The 21,808-nt window shown below is 40.0% G+C and overlaps 1 protein-coding gene across 2 annotated transcripts in view; it reads left to right on the forward strand.

Annotated features, from left to right (window-relative positions):
- LOC133617871 (biogenesis of lysosome-related organelles complex-1 subunit 2-like) overlaps positions 1-21,808 on the forward strand; it is an 87,576-nt gene that overhangs the window by 62,785 nt on the left and 2,983 nt on the right. Inside the window, exons 1-4 of one of the 2 annotated variants that reach the window (XM_061978195.2) lie at positions 14,653-14,861; positions 15,011-15,127; positions 18,473-18,592; positions 18,678-18,782. In XM_061978195.2, the coding sequence (XP_061834179.1) occupies positions 14,699-14,861; positions 15,011-15,127; positions 18,473-18,592; positions 18,678-18,782 (505 nt within the window). In that variant the 5' untranslated portion in view covers positions 14,653-14,698. Of the gene's footprint in view, positions 1-14,652; positions 14,862-15,010; positions 15,128-18,472; positions 18,593-18,677; positions 18,783-21,808 lie in introns of those variants that run through there. The other variant, XM_061978196.2, reaches the window with a different exon arrangement.

A 21,808-nucleotide genomic window follows, 5' to 3' on the forward strand; every position in this document is an offset into this window, starting at 1 on the left:
GAAAAGTAACTATTTAGTTACTTCTTTTTTTCTTCTTTTTTTTTTAAAGCTCCAATTAATGCCCTTTTAGCCTTTATTTCAGTACTGTTATTGCACTAGAGAATAATACAATCTGTTGATCAACTTGACATACATTTGTATCACTGAACTCTGCTAAGCAATGTGGTCGACATACAACACACAAAGACAAAGATATGTTTCAAAGGGCCAATTTGTTTCTGGCCAGAACAAATTGACAAAACTATTTGAAATAGCTGCAACATAACATACATAAGTAACAAACAGCATAATAACAGCATAGCTGTAAAGCAAGAAAGGCACACACTACATACACAAAGCCTAACCAGGAATTTTTTCCTCAAGAAATTCTGACACAAAATCATGTCTGAAGCCCAGAACACTCTACACATTTCCCCAGTTTTAGTTTAGAGATAAGGAAAGATTGGCCTGGCCCACTAGCATCTCTCTTTATGATTGACAGAGTGTGTGTACCTTCAGTTCTGAAAGATGAGCAGAGGCAGAGTTAATCCTTACGTGGTGAAGTGTCATTGGAGTCTCTCTCTCTCTTTACTAGCTTCATCGAAGCATGTTGCTATGTAGCTTGTTTCAGCAGATTTGAATTGCTGTTTTGGGCAGTAGATGGGATCTTTGATCCAAAGCACAATTTACATTTAACTAAATTGTTATTTTCTTTGTGCTCGACAAAAGAAAAGTAGTGAAAATATCTCCATGTTAGCAAACTCGACTTCTGGCTCCGCCATGATCAGACACGCCCCCCTCTCCTCCCTCCCCACACTCACACTCACACTCACACTCACACACAGAGCGCGTGTCTCTCTCTCTTCTCCGGCTTGTGACACAAGAAGAATCAGAACGATGACACAGCAGCCCTCCGATAAAACACACTTTATACTACAAAAAAAGTAACGTAAAATAACGCAGTAATGCATCATGTAGTAACGGTAACTGAATTACTGAATATAAAAAAATAACGCGTTAGATTACTAGTTACCGCCGAATCTAACGGCGTTACAGTTACTTTGTAACGCGTTAGTCCCAACACTGCTGGTGAAGCACTGACTTCATCACAGTCAGATTTACAAACATATGAACCCTAAAGAGTATCTTATTCACCATTTGATTGGCAGCAGTTAACGGTTTATGTTTAAAAGTTCATACCAGCATTCTTCCCTGCTTGGCACTCAGCATCAAGGGTTGGAATTGGGGGTTAAATCACCAAAAATTATTCCCGGGCGCGGCGCCGCTGCTGCTCACTGCTCCCCTCACCTCCCAGGGGGTGATCAAGGGGATGGGTCAAATGCAAAGGACAAATTTCACCACACATAGTGTGTGTGTGACAATCATTGGTACTTTAACTTAACTTTAACTTTACACATACAAACTGTAGCACACAAAAAAGCACATTTAATTAAAAAAAACGTTATTATGGTCTTACCTTTACTTATAAGTGCGGGAACAGTGGTGTTGGTGCTGGAGGAGTTGTGAATGAATGAAATGTGAAATCTGTGCTGCAGTCTGCAGGTGTACCTAATGTTGTGTCCCTGCAGTCGTTCACGGCTCCTCCGGCGCGAGCAATGTTGTTTTTGCACTTTTTGGCTTCTTGTTAAGTGACTTTTTTTGGGTGGATTCGGTCTTGCACGTGGAGGGTTTGGGTGTGGGCTTTGGTTGGTGTGGCGCTCCCGTCGGGTGGTGCAGTCTGCGGCGAAGGTGCCTTAACCGGCACCAGGAGTTAAAGTTAAAGTACCAATGATTGTCACACACACTAGGTGTGGTGAAATTTGTCCTCTGCATTTGACCCATCCCCTTGTTCACCCCCTGGGAGGTGAGGGGAGCAGTGGGCAGCAGCGGTGCCGCGCCCGGGAATCATTTTCGGTGATTTAACCCCCAATTCCAACCCTTGATGCTGAGTGCCAAGCAGGAAGGTAATGGGTCCCATTTTTATAGTCTTTGGTATGACTCGGCCGGGGTTTGAACTCACAACCTACCGATCTCAGGGCGGACACTCTAACCACTAGGCCACTGAGTAGGTGGAGGCGGGGTTACGCGAGCCTCCGCCAGTGCGTCTTCGCAGCAGTTTTATGATTGCTCAGCACAAGAAATACTTTACACACATACAGTTGTTGACAAAATACACTGTACATTATATACCTCAGCTAACTAAACTATGGAAATGTATAATATAGTTCATATAGCAATACGGTCTCACTGCGCAGCAGGCCAGCAGTTAGCCGAGTCCGCAATCCATGTTGAGGCACTGAGTGACGTGCCTCAACTGGCTGCTGATCACCGCACCGTCTCTTCTCAGTATTTGAACGGCAAATGTGAAAATTCAGCGATTTTGAATAAAAATAATCTAAAACTGGTGAAGTTAAATGGAAAATAACTTTATAGTATACTCACTGGATACATATACGGTAACAATTTAATTTTTTTTTTTCTTTTTACATTTTTTTTCTTTCCATGATGGCAGGTGAGGCCCCACCTCACCTGCCTCTAGTGACTGCACGTCACTGCTTTCTACCATCCTAGTCACGTCTGTTGTGTCCTTGGGCAAGACACTTCACCCCTTGCTCCTGATGGGTCGTGGTTTGGGCCTTGCATGGCAGCTCCCGCCATCAGTGTGTGAATGGGTGAGCAGGGAAGCCCAGACTTTCCTCTCCCCAGCCACTTCGTCCAGCTCTTCCTGTGGGACACCGAGGCGTTCCCAGGCCAGCCGGGAGACATAGTCTTCCCAACGTGTCCTGGGTCTTCCCCGCGGCCTCCTACCGGTCGGACGTGCCCTAAACACCTCCCTAGGGAGGCGTTCGGGTGGCATCCTGACCAGATGCCCGAACCACCTCATCTGGCTCCTCTCGATGTGGAGGAGCAGCGGCTTTACTTTACTTACATAATTTCCCACGGCACACCAAACAATATCTCACGGTACACTAGTGTGCCGCGGCACAGTGGTTGAAAAACACTGCCCTACTCTATAACCTTTTTAATTAACCCAGTATTTTTCAAAAATGTATAAAATGGCTGAGTGTAATCCTAAAATATATTCCACTAAAACAATGGTATTTGGTAACAGTAGAAGAGAAAGTCAAACACAAATACAAATAGACGGAATAGAACTCGAAAGAGTAAATGAAACCAAATTTCTAGGTGTAATAATAGATGATAAATTGAACTGGAAATCTCATGTAAAAATATACAACATAAAGGGGCAAGGAACACGTCAATAATGAATAAAGCAAAACATGTTCTAGACCAAAAATCACTTAATATTCTTTACTGCTCGCTAGTGTTTACATATCTGAGTTATTGTGTAGAAATATATCGAGAAACAACTACAAAAGTACACTTCATTCATTAACGGTGTTACAAAAAAGATCAGTTAGAATAATACATAATGTTGGATATATACAAACCCTTTATGTATTGAATTGAAAATACTGAAATTCCACGACATAGTGAATTTGCAAACAGCTAAAATTACACACAAAGCAAACTATAACCTGCTACCCAAGAATTTACAAACCCCGTTTCCATATGAGTTGGGGAAATTGTGTTAGATGTAAATATAAACGGAATACAATGATTTGCAAATCATTTTCAATCCATATTCAATTGCATATGCTACAAAGACAACATATTTGATGTTCAAACTGATAAACTTTTTTTTTTTTGCAAATAATCATTAACTTTAGAATTTGATGCCAGCAACACGTGACAAAGAAGTTGGGAAAGGTGGCAATAAATACTGATAAAGTTGAGGAATACTCATCAAACACTTATTTGGAACATCCCACAAGTGAGCAGGCAAATTGGGAACAGGTGGGTGCCATGATTGGGTATAAAAGTAGATTCCATGAAATGCTCAGTCATTCACAAACAAGGATAGGGCGAGGGTCACCACTTTGTCAACAAATGCGTGAGCAAATTGTTGAACAGTTTAAGAAAAACCTTTCTCAACCAGCTATTGCAAAGAATTTAGGGATTTCACCATCTACGGTCCGTAATATCATCAAAGGGTTCAGAGAACCTGGAGAAATCACTGCACGTAAGCAGCTAAGCCCGTGACCTTCGATCCCTCAGGCTGTACTGCATCAACAGGCGAAATCAGTGTGTAAAGGATATCACCACATGGGCTCAGGAACACTTCAGAAACCCACTGTCAGTAACTAAAGTTGGTCGCTACATCTGTAAGTGCAAGTTAAAACTCTCCTATGCAAGGCGAAAACCGTTTATCAACAACACCCAGAAACGCCGTCGGCTTCGCTGGGCCTGAACTCATCTAAGATGGACTGATACATAGTGGAAAAGTGTTCTGTGGTCTGACGAGTCCACATTTCAAATTGTTTTTGGAAACGTTGTGTCCTCCGGACCAAAGAGGAAAAGAACCGTACGGAAGTTTATGAGTTTGAACATCAAATATGTTGTCTTTGTAGTGTATTCAATTGAATGTGGGTTGAAAAGGATTTGCAAATCATTGTATTCCGTTTATATTTACATCTAACACAATTTCCCAACTCTTATGGAAACGGGGTTTGTACAACAATTCTTCTCAACAAAAGAGGAGAAATATATTCTTAGAGGAAAAATGTAATTTAAAACATTTGTATGCACGTACAACACTTAAGACCTTTCGTACATCAGTATGTGGAATTCAATTATGAAATGGATTAAGCAAAGCAATCAAACAATGTACTAATATGATCCACTTCAAGAAACTCTTCAAACTTAAAGTGTTTACAAAGTACAAAGAAGAAGAACCGTGATAAACATTCTGAATTTATTTCATCCATTCATTCATTTTCTAGATCATCTTATTTATCTCGCCATATGAAATGTAACTTACTTCACCAATTCTTATTGATTTATTTCTTTATTTGTATTGTTATTACTAATGGAATGTATTGTGAATAAATTGAGAACAGGAAGTGAACAAACGTTTTAGCAACTGCTATGTAAAGGAAAAGGGGTTGGGATTAAATAAACTCTGCTTCGTCCTACTCCTTTTCGAACGTGTTGACTAGAGAAACTGGAAATTGTGTTCCAAATAAACTCAAACTACTAACCTAGACTTCTTTCACTAACTTATTTTCCAGTATTTCCCTCTCTCTATTGTATTTCCTACAATGTGTTAAAACATGCCCTACACTGATGGCAACAGTCACACAGCCCTGTTTTATATTTCCCTATCAATTTCAATGAACTATTTAAATATGTATGTCCTAATCTCATTCTAGTATTAATGTGTTCTTCCTTCCTATTTCTATTCCAATCCTCTCTTTACAATACTCTCCTCTGGACTTTGTAATACTCCCTACCTTTTGTTTCCTTATTCCAGTCATCCTGCCACTTTTTATTGTGTTCTACCTCAATATCTCCATAAAAAGACCATAAAAAGACCTGTGCACGTGCAGAGCTTGTTTTATTAAAGTCTGTTCTCTGAGCAACATGGAAGCCAGCGCAGTGACCCAAGCACTGGACTAAAGCGGTCATATTTCCTGGTTCTAGTCAAGACTCGAGCAGCAGCACTGTGGGTGTACTGCAATTGTTTTACAGCTTGTTTAGAGAGCCCAGTGAGAAGGCCGTCACAGTAGTCCAACCTGCTGGAGACAAAATAACTCCCACTATTCCCTCTTAGCCGAAAAACGGTCGCTCTCAAAAATATATATTTTTTTAAACCCCCAAAGCTTTAAATTCATCAACAGCCTCAGAACCATTGGCGTTGTTAGGCCTATTTTACGGGGGCTCAAGCCCCCCTAAAATATTCTTAAGCCCCCCTAAATAATTTGGTGTTATATATATATATATATATATTTTTTTTTACAAATACATATTCATTATAAAGTGGCCCGAATATGAGTTTAAATAAATAATCATATAACCTGTTATTATTCACTCAGTTTCCCCTCACTTCGTAGCGTAAGGTAGAGAGCCCCTTTAGTGCGTCGGTATCCAATCCATTCCACTTGTTCATATAGAAAATGCCCACATCACTCAAATTCCAGTCCGCATTTTCTCTGCGACCTTGCTTGCGGTCCTGCAGGTGTACGAAGCACACTATCTTCCTTTACAATGAGTGAAGCTGCACGAAACCTTGTGTGTGCAATTGAAAATAATTTAGTTTTTAAGTTTTGTGTTTCTTGTAGAATCTATATAAAGTAATGTACATTAGCCTATTGTTAAAATAATGACAAAAACATAATTAAATATATTTGTTTTATTGTATTGTTACATTAATAGCTGTTGTATTATTATAGGATGGCTTGTTAAACATTTCATAGAATTTTCAGAGGGAGGAAAAACCAAGACATTTAATATGAAATGTAAAATGAATAAATACATAAAAAGAAAAAGAAAAAAATGGTTAAAAGGCATCGTCCCGGGGAGCATTTCATTTCGTCCCGTGCATTTAAAAAAAATAATAATAACAATGAATAATTTCTAAGTCTTTGTTAGCCGTTTGTGAAGTTTTGTGCTCGTGCGTAACGTTCGCTCGCATCCTGTGCATCTCCTTGGGGCTAAGCCCCCCCTGTTCTTAAAAGCTAGTGACGCCCCTGCTCAGACCTATCCATAGATTTAAGTTTTAATATAATTCTAATCGTTTTACATTTCATGCTCTTTTTGTAAAAAAAAAAAACAACCAACATTTTTTATTAAGGGAAAACAAAATATGCAACGTGGTATAGGTGACATAAATACAGCCTTTAGGTCAATAATTCACGGCAACACTGATTTTGATGCATTATTATTTTTTGGACCTATGACAGTTTTTTCCAAAAATTCACACGATCCCTCCTCCGCCGAAAAATGGTCAAAATAGTAAGAGTCTTATGAGTAAGTGATATGATTTTTTTAAAACTTTTAACTAGAGATGTCCGATAATGGCTTTTTTGCCGATATCCGATATCCCGATATTGTCCAGCTCCTAATTACCGATTCCGATATCAACCGATACCGATGTATACAGTTGTGGAATTAACACATTATTATGCCTAATTTTATTGTGATGCCCCGCTGGATGCATTAAACCAGTGTTTTTCAACCACTGTGCCGCGGGATATAGTCTGATGTGCCGTGGGAGATTATGTAATTTCACATATTTGGGTTAAAAATATTTTTTGCCAACCACTAATTATAATCTGCAAATTATGTGCCGATGTTGTGTGTCGGTGCTGTCTAGAGCTCGGCAGCGTAACCGTGTAATACTCTTCCATATCAGTAGGTGGGAGCCGGTAATTTAATTGCTTTGTAGATGTCGGGAACACGTTGTGTGAGACGACAAGGGTTTGTCGTCGTATCTAATGCTTAAACCAAAAATAAACAAAAGGTGAGTGCCCCTAAGAAAAGGCATTGTAGCTTAGGTAAGGCTACGCAGAACGAAACTAAAACCTAACTGGCTACAAAGTAAACAAAAACAGAATGCTGGACGACAGCAAAGACTTACTGTGGAGCAAAGAGGGCGTCCACAATGTGCATCCGAACATGACATGACAATCAACAATGTCCCCACAAAGAAGGATTAAAAACGACTAAAATAGTCTTGATTGCTAAAACAAAGTAGATGCGGGAAATATCGCTCAAAGGAAGACATGAAACTGCTACAGGAAAATACCAAAAAAAATAAGAGCGTAAGACAAGAACTAAAACACCACACAGGAAAACAGCAAAACAAGTCAGGGTGTGATGTGACAGGTGGTGACAGTACACCTACTTTGAGACAAGAGCTACAGTGATGCTTGGTTGGTTATGGTTTAAAGTCATATCCAAAAATTGCGACTTTTTACTGTCAACTGAGTTTGGTTTTTTTAGTGATTTCTGCTGGTGGTGTGACTCCGCATTTTTTCAACGCAAAAAATGTGCCTTGGCTCAAAAAAGGTTGAAAAACACTGCATTAAACAATGTAACAAGGTTTTCCAAAATAAATCAACTCAAGTTATGGAAAAAAATGCCAACATGGCACTGCCATATTTATTATTGAAGTCACAAAGTGCTTTTTTTTTTTTAACATGCCTCAAAACAGCAGCTTGGAAGTTGGGACATGCTCTCCCTGAGAGAGCATGAGGACGTTGAGGTGGGCGGGGTTGGGGGGGGGGGGGGGGGTTGTGGGGCGGGGGGGGGGGGGGGATAGCGGGGGGGTGTATATTAGTCCCGGAAGAGATAGTGCTGCGAGGGGTTCTGGGTATTTGTTCTGTTGTGTTTATGTTGTGTTACGGCGCGGATGTTCTCCCGAAATGTGTTTGTCCTTCTTGTTTGGTGTGGGTTCACAGTCTGGCGCATATTTGTAACAGTGTTAAAGTTGTTTATACGGCCACCCTCAGTGTGACCTGTGTATGGCTGTTGACCAAGAATGCCATGCATTCACTTGTGTGTGTAAAAAGCCGTAGATATTATGTGATTGGGCCGGCACGCAAAGGCAGTGCCTTTAAGGTTTATTGGCGCTCTGTACTTCTCCCTACGTCCGTGTACCACTACATACAGCGGCGTTTTAAAAAGTCATCAATTTTACATTTTGAAACCGATACCGATAATTTCCGAACCGATACTGATAATTTCCGATATTACATTTTAAAGCATTTATCGGCCGATAATATTGGCGGCCCGATATTATCGGATATCTCTACTATCAACACTACTTTCAGCAGCTTCAGATCCATCCATTAATATTAGGTTTTTCTTATTTGTGTTTGTTTTTAATGTTTTATGTTCTTTTTGTAAGAAAAACAACAACAACAAATTACTACGGGAAAAACTAAATATGAAAATGTTTCCCCCAAAATTGGTGCGGAGTTAAATACTGAAAATTAATTATTGACACTCTTAAATTGGTAAATGCGTCTTGATTTTGATGCAATGACAATTTATCGAAAACACAGCTAACAAGGTAACAAAACACAAAGACTGTATTTACAGACAAAAGTCACAGACACATTTCAGTGCTGTGTTACGCTCAGAAAAGGCTGGGTCCCAGAAGCAGAGCACGTAACAAACGTAACAGTTCAAAAGGTCTAATATGCAAAAAAGGGAAGGATCTAAAAAATAATTGCACTGGGTGGAGGAGCCTGTGCCATGAAACATTTAAGGGATTAAAGTAAATAGAGTGGCTGTAGGAAGGCGGGTAAAAGGCTGTGCACAAAAACCAAGTAACTAATGAAACAATGAAAAAAGACTTGCACATGAACTGACAGGAGGAAGCTTGGCGTGGTCTGGATTAGTGACGGAACATTAAGGGAAAGAACCGGTGTGTGCAATTACTATATGCAGGGTGTGGCGATTTCTGCAAGGTGTGTTTAAGAACTTCCCGCCTTTCTTGGCTGCCATGACAACTGGGGAGAGAGAGAAAGCGTGAGAGCGGGGCGGCCAGGAAAAGCACACGGGAGAAACAGGAATGTGATACTTTTTTTGGATTTTTGCCTATCGTTCACAATTAGAGACAAGAACACACATGTCTTTTTGTTTAGGATTCTGGAGACGATAAACGACGCTTCCAAGCGCACATTGCATCTCTCGCTCCCGGAAGTAAGACCTACTTTAAGATCTTTGAGACCGTTTTTAGCTATGGTTTAGTACTAAATTCACGTGTGGAGTACAGCCCAGGGCAGCACGGTGGAAGAGGGGTTAGTGCATCTGCCTCACAATACGAAGGTCCTGAGTAGTCTTGGGTTCAATCCCGGGCTCGGGATCTTTCTGTGTGGAGTTTGCATGTCCTCCCCGTGACTGCGTGAGTTCCCTCCGGGTACTCCGGCTTCCTCCCACTTCCAAAGACATGCACCTGGGGATAGGTTGAATGGCAACACTAAATTTGGTCCTAGTGGGTGAATGTGAATGTTGTCTGTCTATCTGTGTTGGCCCTGCGATGAGGTGGCGACTTGTCCAGGGTGTACGCCGCCTTCCGCCCGATTGTAGCTGAGATAGGCTCCAGCGCCCCTCGAGACCCCAAAGGGAATAAGTGGTAGAAAATGGATGGATGGAGTACAGCCCAACTGAACTTTGAGACATCAAAGACTGCTCGGTTATCACAATTCCACCAAAGCTGAAATCCACACTGGGAAGACAGCAGCTCCTGAGGACAACGCCGTGGCAGAGCAGAAGTAAGACCTACTTTAAGACCTTTTAGTCCGTTTTTAGCTACGGTTTAGTACTAAATCCGCGTGTGTAATACAGCCCAACTGAACATTGAGACATCAAAGACAGTTCGGTTATCACAATTCCACCGAAGCTGAAATCCACACTGGGAAGACAGCAGCTCCTGAGGACAACGCCGTGGCAGAGCTAGAAGTAAGACCTACTAAGACCCTTTAGTCCGTTTTTAGGTACGGTTTAGTACTAAATCCGCGTGTGTAATACAGCCCAACTGAACATTGAGACATCAAAGACAGTTCGGTTATCACAATTCCACCGAAGCTGAAATCTGTGCTGGGAAGCCAGCAGATCCTGAGGACAACGGAGTGGCAGAGCAGACTACAGAGTTCTGAGGGCCAGCTAAAGGCTATCAGGCTGCCGATCCCAACTCTCTTCCTGGCCAATGTGCACTCCCTTGACAACAAGCTGGACTTGTTACGTCTGAACCTGAGTGTTTCCACAGAGATGAAGAACTGTGCTGTTCTGTGCCTCACACTCTTCATGTCTACCATCGAGCCCATCCTCATGTACGGCTCCGAGACCTGGACCCTCAATGCGCGCCTTCACAAACACCTTGAAGGTTGCTATACCAACATAAGCAAGCACCCGGCTAAGCCAACGTCGCGCGCAGTTTGCTGGTCACTGCTTCCGTGCCAAGACGGAGCTGATATCAAAGCTCCTCCTTTGGAAACAATCTACCAGGGGTCACCTCACGGGACACTGGGATCCTTGTTTCAGAGCTGGGCTCTGCCATGGGTGACCCCGACTGCTGGTGGAGGGTTGTGTAAGGTCTCTCGGCTATGGCCGCACATTGATGATGATGATGATGATGATGCTGCCTCACAGAGTCCCACACTGGGGAACTGGCTCCTGGACTTCCTGACCAAATAGACCTAAGCCTGTCAGGATCCACAACACTGTCTCCTCCAACACTACTCAGGGTTGTATGCCGAGCCCCCTCCTGTTCACTCTGCTGACGTATGACTGCTCGGGGAGACACTCTAGCTGTCATAGAATAAAGTTTGCGGACAACACAGCAGTTGTGGGACGCATCACTAACAAATGATGAGTCCGAACACAGACAGGAGGTTGAACATTTGGAGCAACGGTTCAGAGAAAACAACCTCTCATTGTGAGAAAGACCAAGGAGGGGGTGGTCGACTTCAGAAGAACAGAGCCCCACTCTCCTCCCCTGCGCATTGGAGAAGCAGCTGTGGAACTGGTCTCCAGCTTCAGTTACCAAGGTGTGCACATAACCAAGGCCCTCACCTGGAGCACCTGTTTGGTCAGGAAGGCCGACCTGCAACTTTTCTGAAGCTGGACGCAGAGCACAGTCCTGAGGAGCTTCTACAACTGTGTGGTGGAGAGCGTGCTCTGCACCGGCATCAGCGTGTGGCACGGCAGCGGAGAGGAAGGCTCTGCAGAGGGCGGTGTAGGCTGCACAGAAGTCCGTGGGAAGCGGTCTTTCCAACATCTCAGAACGTTACATACGGAGATGCAGGGAGAGTGCCTGCAGCATCATGAAGGACTCACTCACCCTGCACACCAGCTCTTTCAACCCTTCCTCTAAGGCAGGGGTGTCAAACTCAAATAGAGTGGGCCAAAATTTAAAACTGAACAAAGCCGCGGGCCAAGGTTGAACAAATTAACCTTTTAATAGGGATACAAACAAGTTTTGCATTGAATATTGAACAAGCAAGGCTTATATAACTTTATAGTGACATGCAAAATCGAGTTTCAAATAATAATAATAATAATAATAAAAAAATATCAATGGCATATCAAACACAATTTAAATAAAAATGTAATGCCTCTTTTCTATATGCAGCCTTCTGAAGTAAATATCAACATTAACTTTTTCCACAGGCTAATAAATTTGAAAATAAAATAACAATGAATAAACCAACCATTCAGGACTTTAAACTGCTCAGTTTGCAACACACTGATCTAATCTCTTGTGCCCAAGCCAGATACCTGCCATCTTTTCTTGGATGCTAGTTCATTAATGTCGGGGCTCAGGCTTTGAGCTGAGGCAACCTTCATTATCGAACAAAGGTGTTCAGTTATTATATCTCGTAGTGCGACTGGACCACAGTCTTGGGGGCGTGCCTTAAAGGCACTGAATTTAAGGTCCTCTACGAGCTGTCGTCTCGTCCGCTTTTCATCCATTCTAACAACGTACCGGCCCAGTCACAAGATATGTGCAACTTCTGTATAAACACATACGGGAATGCAACGCATACTTGATCAACAGTGATACAAGTCGCCACCTCATCGCAGGGCCAACACAGATAGACAGACAACATTCACACTCACATTCATTCACTAGGGCCAATTTTAGTGTTGCCAATCAGCCTATCCCCTAGGTGCATGTCTTTGGAGGTGGGAGGAAGCCGGAGAACCCGGAGGGAACATTCATTTTACTTTATTTTTGATAGATAGATAGATAGATAGTACTTTATTGATTCCTTCAGGAGAGTTCCCTCAGGAAAATTAAAATATGGTATTGGTATTCTTCTGAACTTTTCTTGCTTTTTTTAAATGACTTATCTTTTCCATAAACCACTAATTATGGTTCTTGGGCGCTTTTGTGTGTTTTCGTTATTTTTCTTTTTCTTTTCGGGCCGTTTTGTGTTCGGCTTTGATCAGTTGAGCAGCCGTCCCTTTGTTTACAAACGCAAGGAGCTGTTTGCGCCCTCCTTGCCGATAAGGGTTGAAAAAAAAACTTTAAAAAAAGGATATGACAAGCGGTAGGAAAATTGGTTGGATGGGTGGAGGACAAGCGGTAGAAAATGGATGGCTGGATGGATTAGTCCATGGGAGTCCGTCGCCCCCGTGCGTCACTCATTGCAATGACATAAGAGTGAAAGTGGTTGAAATTGTGGCGATAATACTCCATAGTTTACTTTTTTTAAATCTTCCCCTTGTTAATTGTTATATTCTTGTTCTCTTTTACTACTAGGCGAGCGATTTATTTTGATATAAAACACTAACAAAACGTTAAAACCACGTGACGTCACAAAAGCTCCGTTGTAGTAAAAACAGCTCGACAGGAAGTGACGTAATGTTTGTGCAGGCGTGAACCACAGAGGTTTTTCGGTATGTGAGTTGAGTGCAACTTTAAATATGTGCTATTTGGATTTACACTTTATGGAAACATTTTTTTAAAGAAATTTTACCTTTGCAATCTCATTATACTACTATTGGCTAAGTTGTATATTCACAAATGCAAGTTTCTCAATACCTGACCTGTTTTTTTGCACTTTAAAAAAATAATTAAAACTCTACTTCAAAACTCCCTCTACGTCCAACAACCAAAAACCTGTGAAAACTATGATGCGGTGTTCCAAATTTGGATTATTTACGGAACATGTGTGAGCCTATGACTTTACATTTTGTTACATATATATATTTTGAATTCTATTTTAATTACTTTATTGAGTTTACAACCCCCTGGCGCTGTTTTGTACTGTTTATGTACTTGTTTTGTTTATTATTTCTTTGCTTGAATGTAGGTAAATGTTGAATATTATATATAAAGGTTTATTAAAAAAACAGCTTGACAGGAAGTGACGTAATGTTTGTGTAGGTACCGAGTGCAACATCCGGGTATTTAGCTCAGCTGGACGTACTTTCCATAATAGTGGAAAGTGCACAAATTGAAACACAGCCGATTTACACTGTATGAACAAAAATTTGAAAAGGAAATTTACCTTTGCAACCTCATTATACTTTTGGCTAAGTTTTATATTCATAAATGTAAGTTTCTCCATACCCGACCTGTTTTTTGTGCCTTTAAAAAAGATTTAAAACTCTACATTAAAACAATCTCTACCTCTAACAACCAAAAAGCTGTGAAAACGATGATGCTGTGTTCCAAATTTAAGTTATTTACTGAGATTGAGTGAGCCTATGGCTTTGCACTTTGTTTATTATATATATATATATATATATATATATATATATATATATATATATATACATATATATATATCATTCTATTTTAGTTACTTTGAAATTATTTTTGATTGATTGAAACTTTTATTAGTAGATTTCACAGTACAGTACTTATTCTGTACAATTGACCACTAAATGGTAACACCCGAATAAGTTTTTCAACTTATTTAAGTCGGGGTCCACGTAAATCAATTCATGTTACAAATATATACTATCAGCATAATACAGGCATCCCACAAGTTAATCATCAGATATACATTGAATTATTTACATTATGTACAATTTACAACCCCCTGGCGCTGTTTTGTACTGTTTTGTACTTACTTTGATTATTATTTTCAACTGTTTGTAAATGTTGAAATTTATGAATAAAGGTTTATATATAAAAAATAAATTAAAAAAAATAAAATTGAAACACAGCCAAATCTAAAACATGTCACTATAATTAACTATACCAAAAGTAAACATTTACTTTTGAATAAATTATATTGATATTCATATCCATGTTGATTTACGAACGTTTAAGGGATGAAAACAAGGAATGTTTTGATTTGAAAAAGGAGCACCGGAAGTGTGACTGTCACGCGGATGTCCAAACATAAACAAAATGGCCGCAACGGGAGACGACGCTGCCGCGATGGACAGCATCTCCAGGTCACCCGGGGCCCAAGCGGCTCCTCTGAACGCCACCGAAGATTGTAGGAGTCAAGGAGACGGCTCAGAAGACGTTAAGGAAACTCCGGTACCCACTGTTAAAAAAACCACCAACAGTGAGCGAGTTTCCTTTCCTGCTTCCGTAGCATGCTAATGCTAACGTCTGACAACAACTAAAATGACACGGCTTTTATGGCGCCTTCTGCCCTACAACTACTTCACATAAAAGATTGTAGAATAATCTAAACGTCTTATTTACGTTCAGGTGACGGCGGTGTGGAAACAGCAGAAGAGGCCGTGGAACCCGCAGAGCCCGACATCAACGAGTTGTGTGTAGACATGTTTGAGAAGATGTCAGTCTTCCTGCAAGGAGAACTCACAGGTGACTTAGACTAGTGGTTTTCAACCTTTTCTGAGCCAAGCCACTTTTTTTCATTGAAACAATTCTGAGGCACACTACCAGCAGAACACTTTTTTTTTTTTATCTCAGTAGCCGATATAGTTTAGTTTATTATTCTTCTTCGATCAGTGGTCAACAAAATAAACAAACACAGGCATGTGATTTTTCCGTCTAAAGTCGGAATTCCGTCTTTTTTAATCTCGGGAAAAAAAAACAATGACTCCCGTTTTTCCGTTTTTTTCCCCGACCCTAAATCAAGACTCAAGACGTAGTTTATATTACGCCGTAGTTGGTTGGTCGATATGTTCCTTGTGACTAGTGATGGGTTGATGAGGCGTCATGAAGCGTTTCGACACATTGCAAAACTGTATTGATACTGTGTCACTAAATACTGACATCTGCTGGACATTAAAAATCTCTACAGGCAACCTATGGACCGACTCAACTGACACTGATTTTATGACCTAGTACAGTGGTTCTCAAATGGGGGTACGCGTACCCCTGGGGGTACTTGAAGGTATGCCAAGGGGTACGTGAGATTTTTTAAAAATATTCTAAAAATAGCAACAATTCAAAAATCCTTTATAAATATATTTATTGAATAATACTTCAACAAAATATGAATGTAAGTTCATAAACTCAGTGAAGCACAAGCTCAGGTTTGTCACTAAAATGTCTGTCAAAAAGAACTGTGAAAAGAAATGCAACAATGCAATATTCAGTGTTGACAGCTAGATTTTTTGTGGACATGTTCCATAAATATTGATGTTAAAGATTTTTTTTTTTGTGAAGAAATGTTTAGAATTAAGTTCATGAATCCAGATGGATCTCTAATACAATCCCCAAAGAGGGCACTTTAAGTTGATGATTACTTCTATGTGTAGAAATCTTTATTTATAATTGAATCACTTGTTTATTTTTCAACAAGTTTTTAGTTATTTGTATATCTTTTTTTCCAAATACTTCAAGAAAGACCACTACAAATGAGCAATATTTTGCACTGTTATACAATTTAATAAATCAGAAACTGATGACATAGTGCTGTATTTTACTTCTTTATCTTTTTTTTTTTCAACCAAAAATGCTTTGCTCTGATTAGGGGGTACTTGAATTAAAAAAAAATTCACAGGGGGTACATTGCTGAAAAAAGGTTGAGAACCACTGACCTAGTATATACAATAATATAAACCAAGTCATTGTATTTCATTTAGGATTATTTCATAACTTCATTTAAATAAAAATATATTTTTTGTCTTTTTTAGATACAGTCAATAAATAATGTGAACATGTATCATAACATGGAAATCTAAGAGAACGTGTTGTGAATGAGGATGCTTGTGGACCTGGAAATTATTATTATTTTTTTACACATTTTTATTTAAAAAAAAACAGTTTTTCCAACGTATTCAATTTTAGACGCTTTCTCTTCTTAGTTATTATTTCTCCGGCTGTAGAAAAGACACGCTCACAGGGCACAGAGGAGGCGTCAGTGCGACACAGTTCGCGTATCGGTCACGTGACCAAAACAGCTCATGATCGGTCACGTGACTTTCTAAAAGCGGTACGCACACCGACACAGGGTTTCGCTCGACGCATGCGCCGATGCATCGGTGTTGCCAGACCCATCACTACTTATGACCAATCAGGACATCTGTTATGAATGATGACGTTAAGAACGTCATCATTCATAATGGTTATTACCGCCATTTTCCATATGTAAACGATGTCGGTTCTCAAGAGAAAGGACGCTTTACGAGTAAAAGAAATTGATAAACATGTCAAAAATAAGTTTCGATGGGACTGGATGGAAAGGGAAATCACTGATACTGTTGGGAAGAAGGAAGTTACGACTTTGTTCGGTGATTTTATTCGGAAAATCGATCGTCCATAAACGTCATCATTCATAATGGTTATTACCGCCATTTTCCATATGTAAACGATGTCGGTTCTCAAGAGAAAGGACGCTTTAAGAGTAAAAGAAATTGATAAACATGTCAAAAATAAGTTTCGATGGGACTGGATGGAAAGGGAAATCACTGATACTGTTGGGAAGAAGGAAGTTACGACTTTGTTCGGTGATTTTATTCGGAAAATCGATCGTCAAAGAACGTCATCATTCATAATGGTTATTACCGCCATTTTCCATATGTAAACGATGTCGGTTCTCGAGAGAAAGGACGCTTTACGAGTAAAAGAAATTGATAAACATGTCAAAATTCAGTTTCAATGGGACTGGATGGAAAGGGAAATCACTGATACTGTTGGGAAGAAGGAAGTTATGACTTTGTTCGGTGATTTTATTCGGAAAATCGATCGTCCCGGAAAGGTTTTGTGCACGTGGTGTCATGATAATATTGACTATGGATCACGAGGTTTCAAGGCTTTGAAAGTACATGCGAAACGCCAAAAACATATGAAACAACTTAAAGCAAGGTATGTTCTATTAATGTTTTCATGTCTTTAAACACTAAAATATTTTCTTCAAATGGTGCTGTCTTTGTTAATTTTAGCATGTTAAATTGGTGAAAAACCAGGAGCTTCGGTTGTCCCCCCACCAGGGCACCGCCCTGGACCTGGCTGGGGGCCTTCGTCCCTCAGACCCCCGGAAATTTTTTCAGTCTTTTTCATTGTGGTCAAATCACATGCCTGCAAACAGTTTTACATAAACAAACAGTTGTACATTCATACATTGAAAATGTTGCAGACCGAAAGGGTTTAGGCTGAAATTGAACACTTATTGCGCCTAATGCAGTGGTTCTTAACCTTGTTGGAGGTACCAAACCCCACCAGTTTCATATGCACATTCACCAAACCCTTCTTTAGAGAAAACCTTTTTTTTCCCCCTTAATTTAATCTTAATTTATAAATATGAATCATGAAATGATGTTATTATGTTAAATAAATACTAATCAATATATTTTTTTACAAACAGAAAGTTGCAGGAATGTACATATAATCCCATGTTTAAATCTCATTGTGCCAGTGTTTTTAAAGACAAAAGTATGCAGAGATAATTATGCGTTTAAGTATCTGTGTTCGTGTGGATTTGGCCATAAAACCTCTAAAGGCTTACTGGCCTTTTAACTCTTATTTCCAAAATTGTGTAAAAATAAGAATTAGCATGTCACTAAACATGAAGTGTACTTTTGGACTAAGTACATCATATAAAAAGATGATTCTTAGTTTTTATTCTAATTATTGTACAATAAGCCCAAATAGCAAAGAGAAATAAAAAAAGCATGTAAACAAACAGCTAAGTAATAAACTAATTGTTTACATTTCATTGACCAAGCCAGTGATCACATTTCATTACCTGCTGTATTTCAGCCACTTGCGAGGATTACCGTCTGTTGGAGAACATGAACAAGCTAACTAGCTTGAAGTACATGGAGATGAAGGACATCAGCATCAACATCAGCCGGAATCTACAGGATCTCAACAATAAGTGTAAGTCAAGCTTGGTTATTGCGTTTTCTTTAATCCTACCACTTTATTATTCACCTCCCGGGGGAATGTGTACTCTTTTCTTTAGATGCCAGCCTCCAGCCCTACCTGGACCAAATCAATCAGATTGAGGAGCAGGTATCTGCACTAGAACAAGCTGCTTATAAATTGGATGGGTATTCCAAGAAACTAGGTGAGAAACTTGTCTTGGTAAGATATTTCTGTGTTTTGCAGCACTTAACTTCTTTTTATACTTGCAGACACACATTTAAAATAGAGTGGCCTTTGCATTGTCTTCGTCATTGAAGCTAAAACTGAGAGTTAATAGTAAGAGGGGTTAACTTGTTTTTACACTGTGAGGAGCCTTTTTATTGGTCATTCTGTACTGATGGTGTGACTACTTGCCCATTCCGAGATTAAAATAAGGATCATTAGGCCTGTGGGTAAGTCAATTAACCAAACCATTAATGGCAATGAACTCGGGAACTTTACCAGCCTCGATAAGCGCCGAGCTTCAAGAGCAGTCACTCCTTTCTCCGGTTTTAGCCATGGTGGAATTAAAGAAAGGTCGTGAAGCATCTTGTCCTTCGTTAAGTGTCTTTGACTCTGTGTCTGTGCGAAGAGGCGGGGTTGCTAGCATCACACAGTGCAACGACCTAGCTCGACGACAACAGAAGCAATAGTAAACATTTTGGAGAGAAAAATAATCGCAAAAACGAATACATCCGCACCGTTGTGTGAATATTTTGGTTTTAAACCTTTGGATCAAAGTTTGCCGAATCTTCCCGAAAATGGTGCCAACAAAAAATACTATGGGTTGTATTCAGTCACGTGACTTTTGAATAGAAGTAAACAAAATGGTGATCCAGCAAACATGGCTAATGTGCAGCAAACAGCGTGCAAACTATCTGAGTACGCAAGGGGCCAAGATCTTTCCGCTAAAATCAGATAGGAGCAAAAAATCAAACTGTGCAATGAAATCTATCCCAACACACTATCAAAAAAAAAATTGACGAGTGATCTTAAGGCAGACCTGGGCAAAATACGGCCCGCGGGCCACATGCGGCCCATTAAGATTTTCAATCCGGCCCGCCGGATAGTTTTTTTAGACCTTTAACATCAAAATTGTAGCCGCCATTATGATGTGCAGTGTTGTTTTTAAATGACTAAGTCTTGAACTATAAAGTTAAGTTAAAAGTTAAAGTACCAATGATTGTCACACACACACACTAGGTGTGGCGAAATTATTCTCTGCATTTGACCCATCGCCCTTGATCACCCCCTGGGAGGTGAGGGGAGCATTGGGCAGCAGCGGTGGCTGCGCCCGGGAATCATTTTTGGTGATTTAACCCCCAATTCCAACCCTTGATGCTGAGGGCCAAGCAGGGAGGTAATGGGTCCCATTTTTATAGAAAGTATTTAAATGGTTGAAATCTGCGCCTTTGAGTGTTATACTTTGTTCCTCGCACGAGGAACAAAGCAGAGTGGGCGGGGTTTGTTTTCAGAGCAGCCAGCTCGTAACGCATGTGTCAGGAAAAAATGTGGAAGCAAATTTTTACAACAAATTTCTGCATAAAAGTGACAATATATAATATTGTAGGTGTTTATTACATTTTGCATTCATATTTTGCTGTTTGTTACATTTTTGTTGTGTTTTGCTTGATTGTAAAATATACAAATCTATCGAGGAGCTGGTCTGGGAAGTAAAAAAGGAGCGATGTTCATATGTGGTTAATATTCAGTGTTTTATTGTTCATAGTTAATATTGTAAATCCCACTTTCTTTATCTTAATGTACATTTTGGGTGTCCCATTCAGTAAAAACTGTAAAATTCCATTCCGTTTTTTTGAGGTGGTCTGTCATAACTTTTTTTTTTTTAATTCTATCGGACATTGTGAATTTTGTATTAGTGTTTCTGAAAAAAAGTGACCCAAACACACATACTGTACAGCATATTTTTACAGCTAAATGTGTATATATCATTTATACACACATACACATTGGCCCCCCAGGCACATTTTTTTCTCTCAATCGAGTCAAAATATTTGCCCAGCTCTTAAGGATTATCCGTCGGGGAAGTTCCCAGACATGTCAAACTATCTGGTGCTCCAGATGTCATTCTACACGGCAAAACAAAAAGCATGGCGACCTACAACTTTTTGTGTGTGGCTTAGTCAAGGAAATTGGTAACAAGACTTTCCCGGATAAATCATGCATAGTTTTTGCTTGGGTAAGGTAGCATTTCACGATTTGACTTTGCGTCTTGCGAGTAGCACTCGATAGCCTTGATTTACTGTTGTTTTGCACTGTCGTGTAGTAAAAATATGTTTTAAGAACCCCAAAACAAGGTACAATACATATAATATCGAGATGATACTTCAATGGTGTAAACCAGGTAATTTTATTTAACTTTGTATCACTGTCTATATTAATTACAAGCTATTGTGAGACTTTGTACTGGTCTATTTTGTATAGCTAGCTGTGGCCAGACTTTAAGCTGGCATCTCAATCATAACTTCCAGGTTGGTGTTGCACATCGCCAGCTGTTATGCCTGACAAATAAAGCAAATACTGCACCTTTGTGAACAAGAGATGCGCATATGTGGGATTCATGGAACAAGGGAATTGGGCAGTGTTTTATTTAGATTATTGAGCGATCTGTGTAATACGAGCCATCAGCTGGCGCAGGATGTACGCGGTCATTCATTCGTGTGTCTCGCTTGGTTACATAAAATTACCTGGGTTACAATGGAAAATACTAAATGTTAAAAGTATAGCAAACAAACCTTTAATGTCCCACTTAAGAACTTTCAGTTTTGGTTTATTTTAGCGGCGCCAGTGCATACCTGCCAACTACTCCGGTTTTCCCATAATTAGTACGGTTTTCATCAACCTATACCGGGTTACGGTTGCAGTGATAAAAAATACGGTTTTTCATTAATTAAAATTATTATTTTTTTTTAAAGTTTTATTCACGAAATCGCGTAACAACAATGACAATCGACACTGCTTCCCGTAACTTCCTATCGAGCAATTCCGAATGCCATGCGCGAGGCTATTTATAGCACTGCTGCCAAGCACGAGGCACCAGTTGCCATTGTTTCCAAACGAGCGAACGATCATGGAATCAGCCGGAGAAAAATCGCAAACGAGTCTTAAACCGAAAAGAAAACTGCAGTCATTCCGTGAAGAATATTCAAAAGCCTATCCGGGAATAAT

This window comes from Nerophis lumbriciformis, linkage group LG18 (assembly GCF_033978685.3).
Source record: "Nerophis lumbriciformis linkage group LG18, RoL_Nlum_v2.1, whole genome shotgun sequence".
NCBI classification, from domain to species: domain Eukaryota; kingdom Metazoa; phylum Chordata; class Actinopteri; order Syngnathiformes; family Syngnathidae; genus Nerophis; species Nerophis lumbriciformis.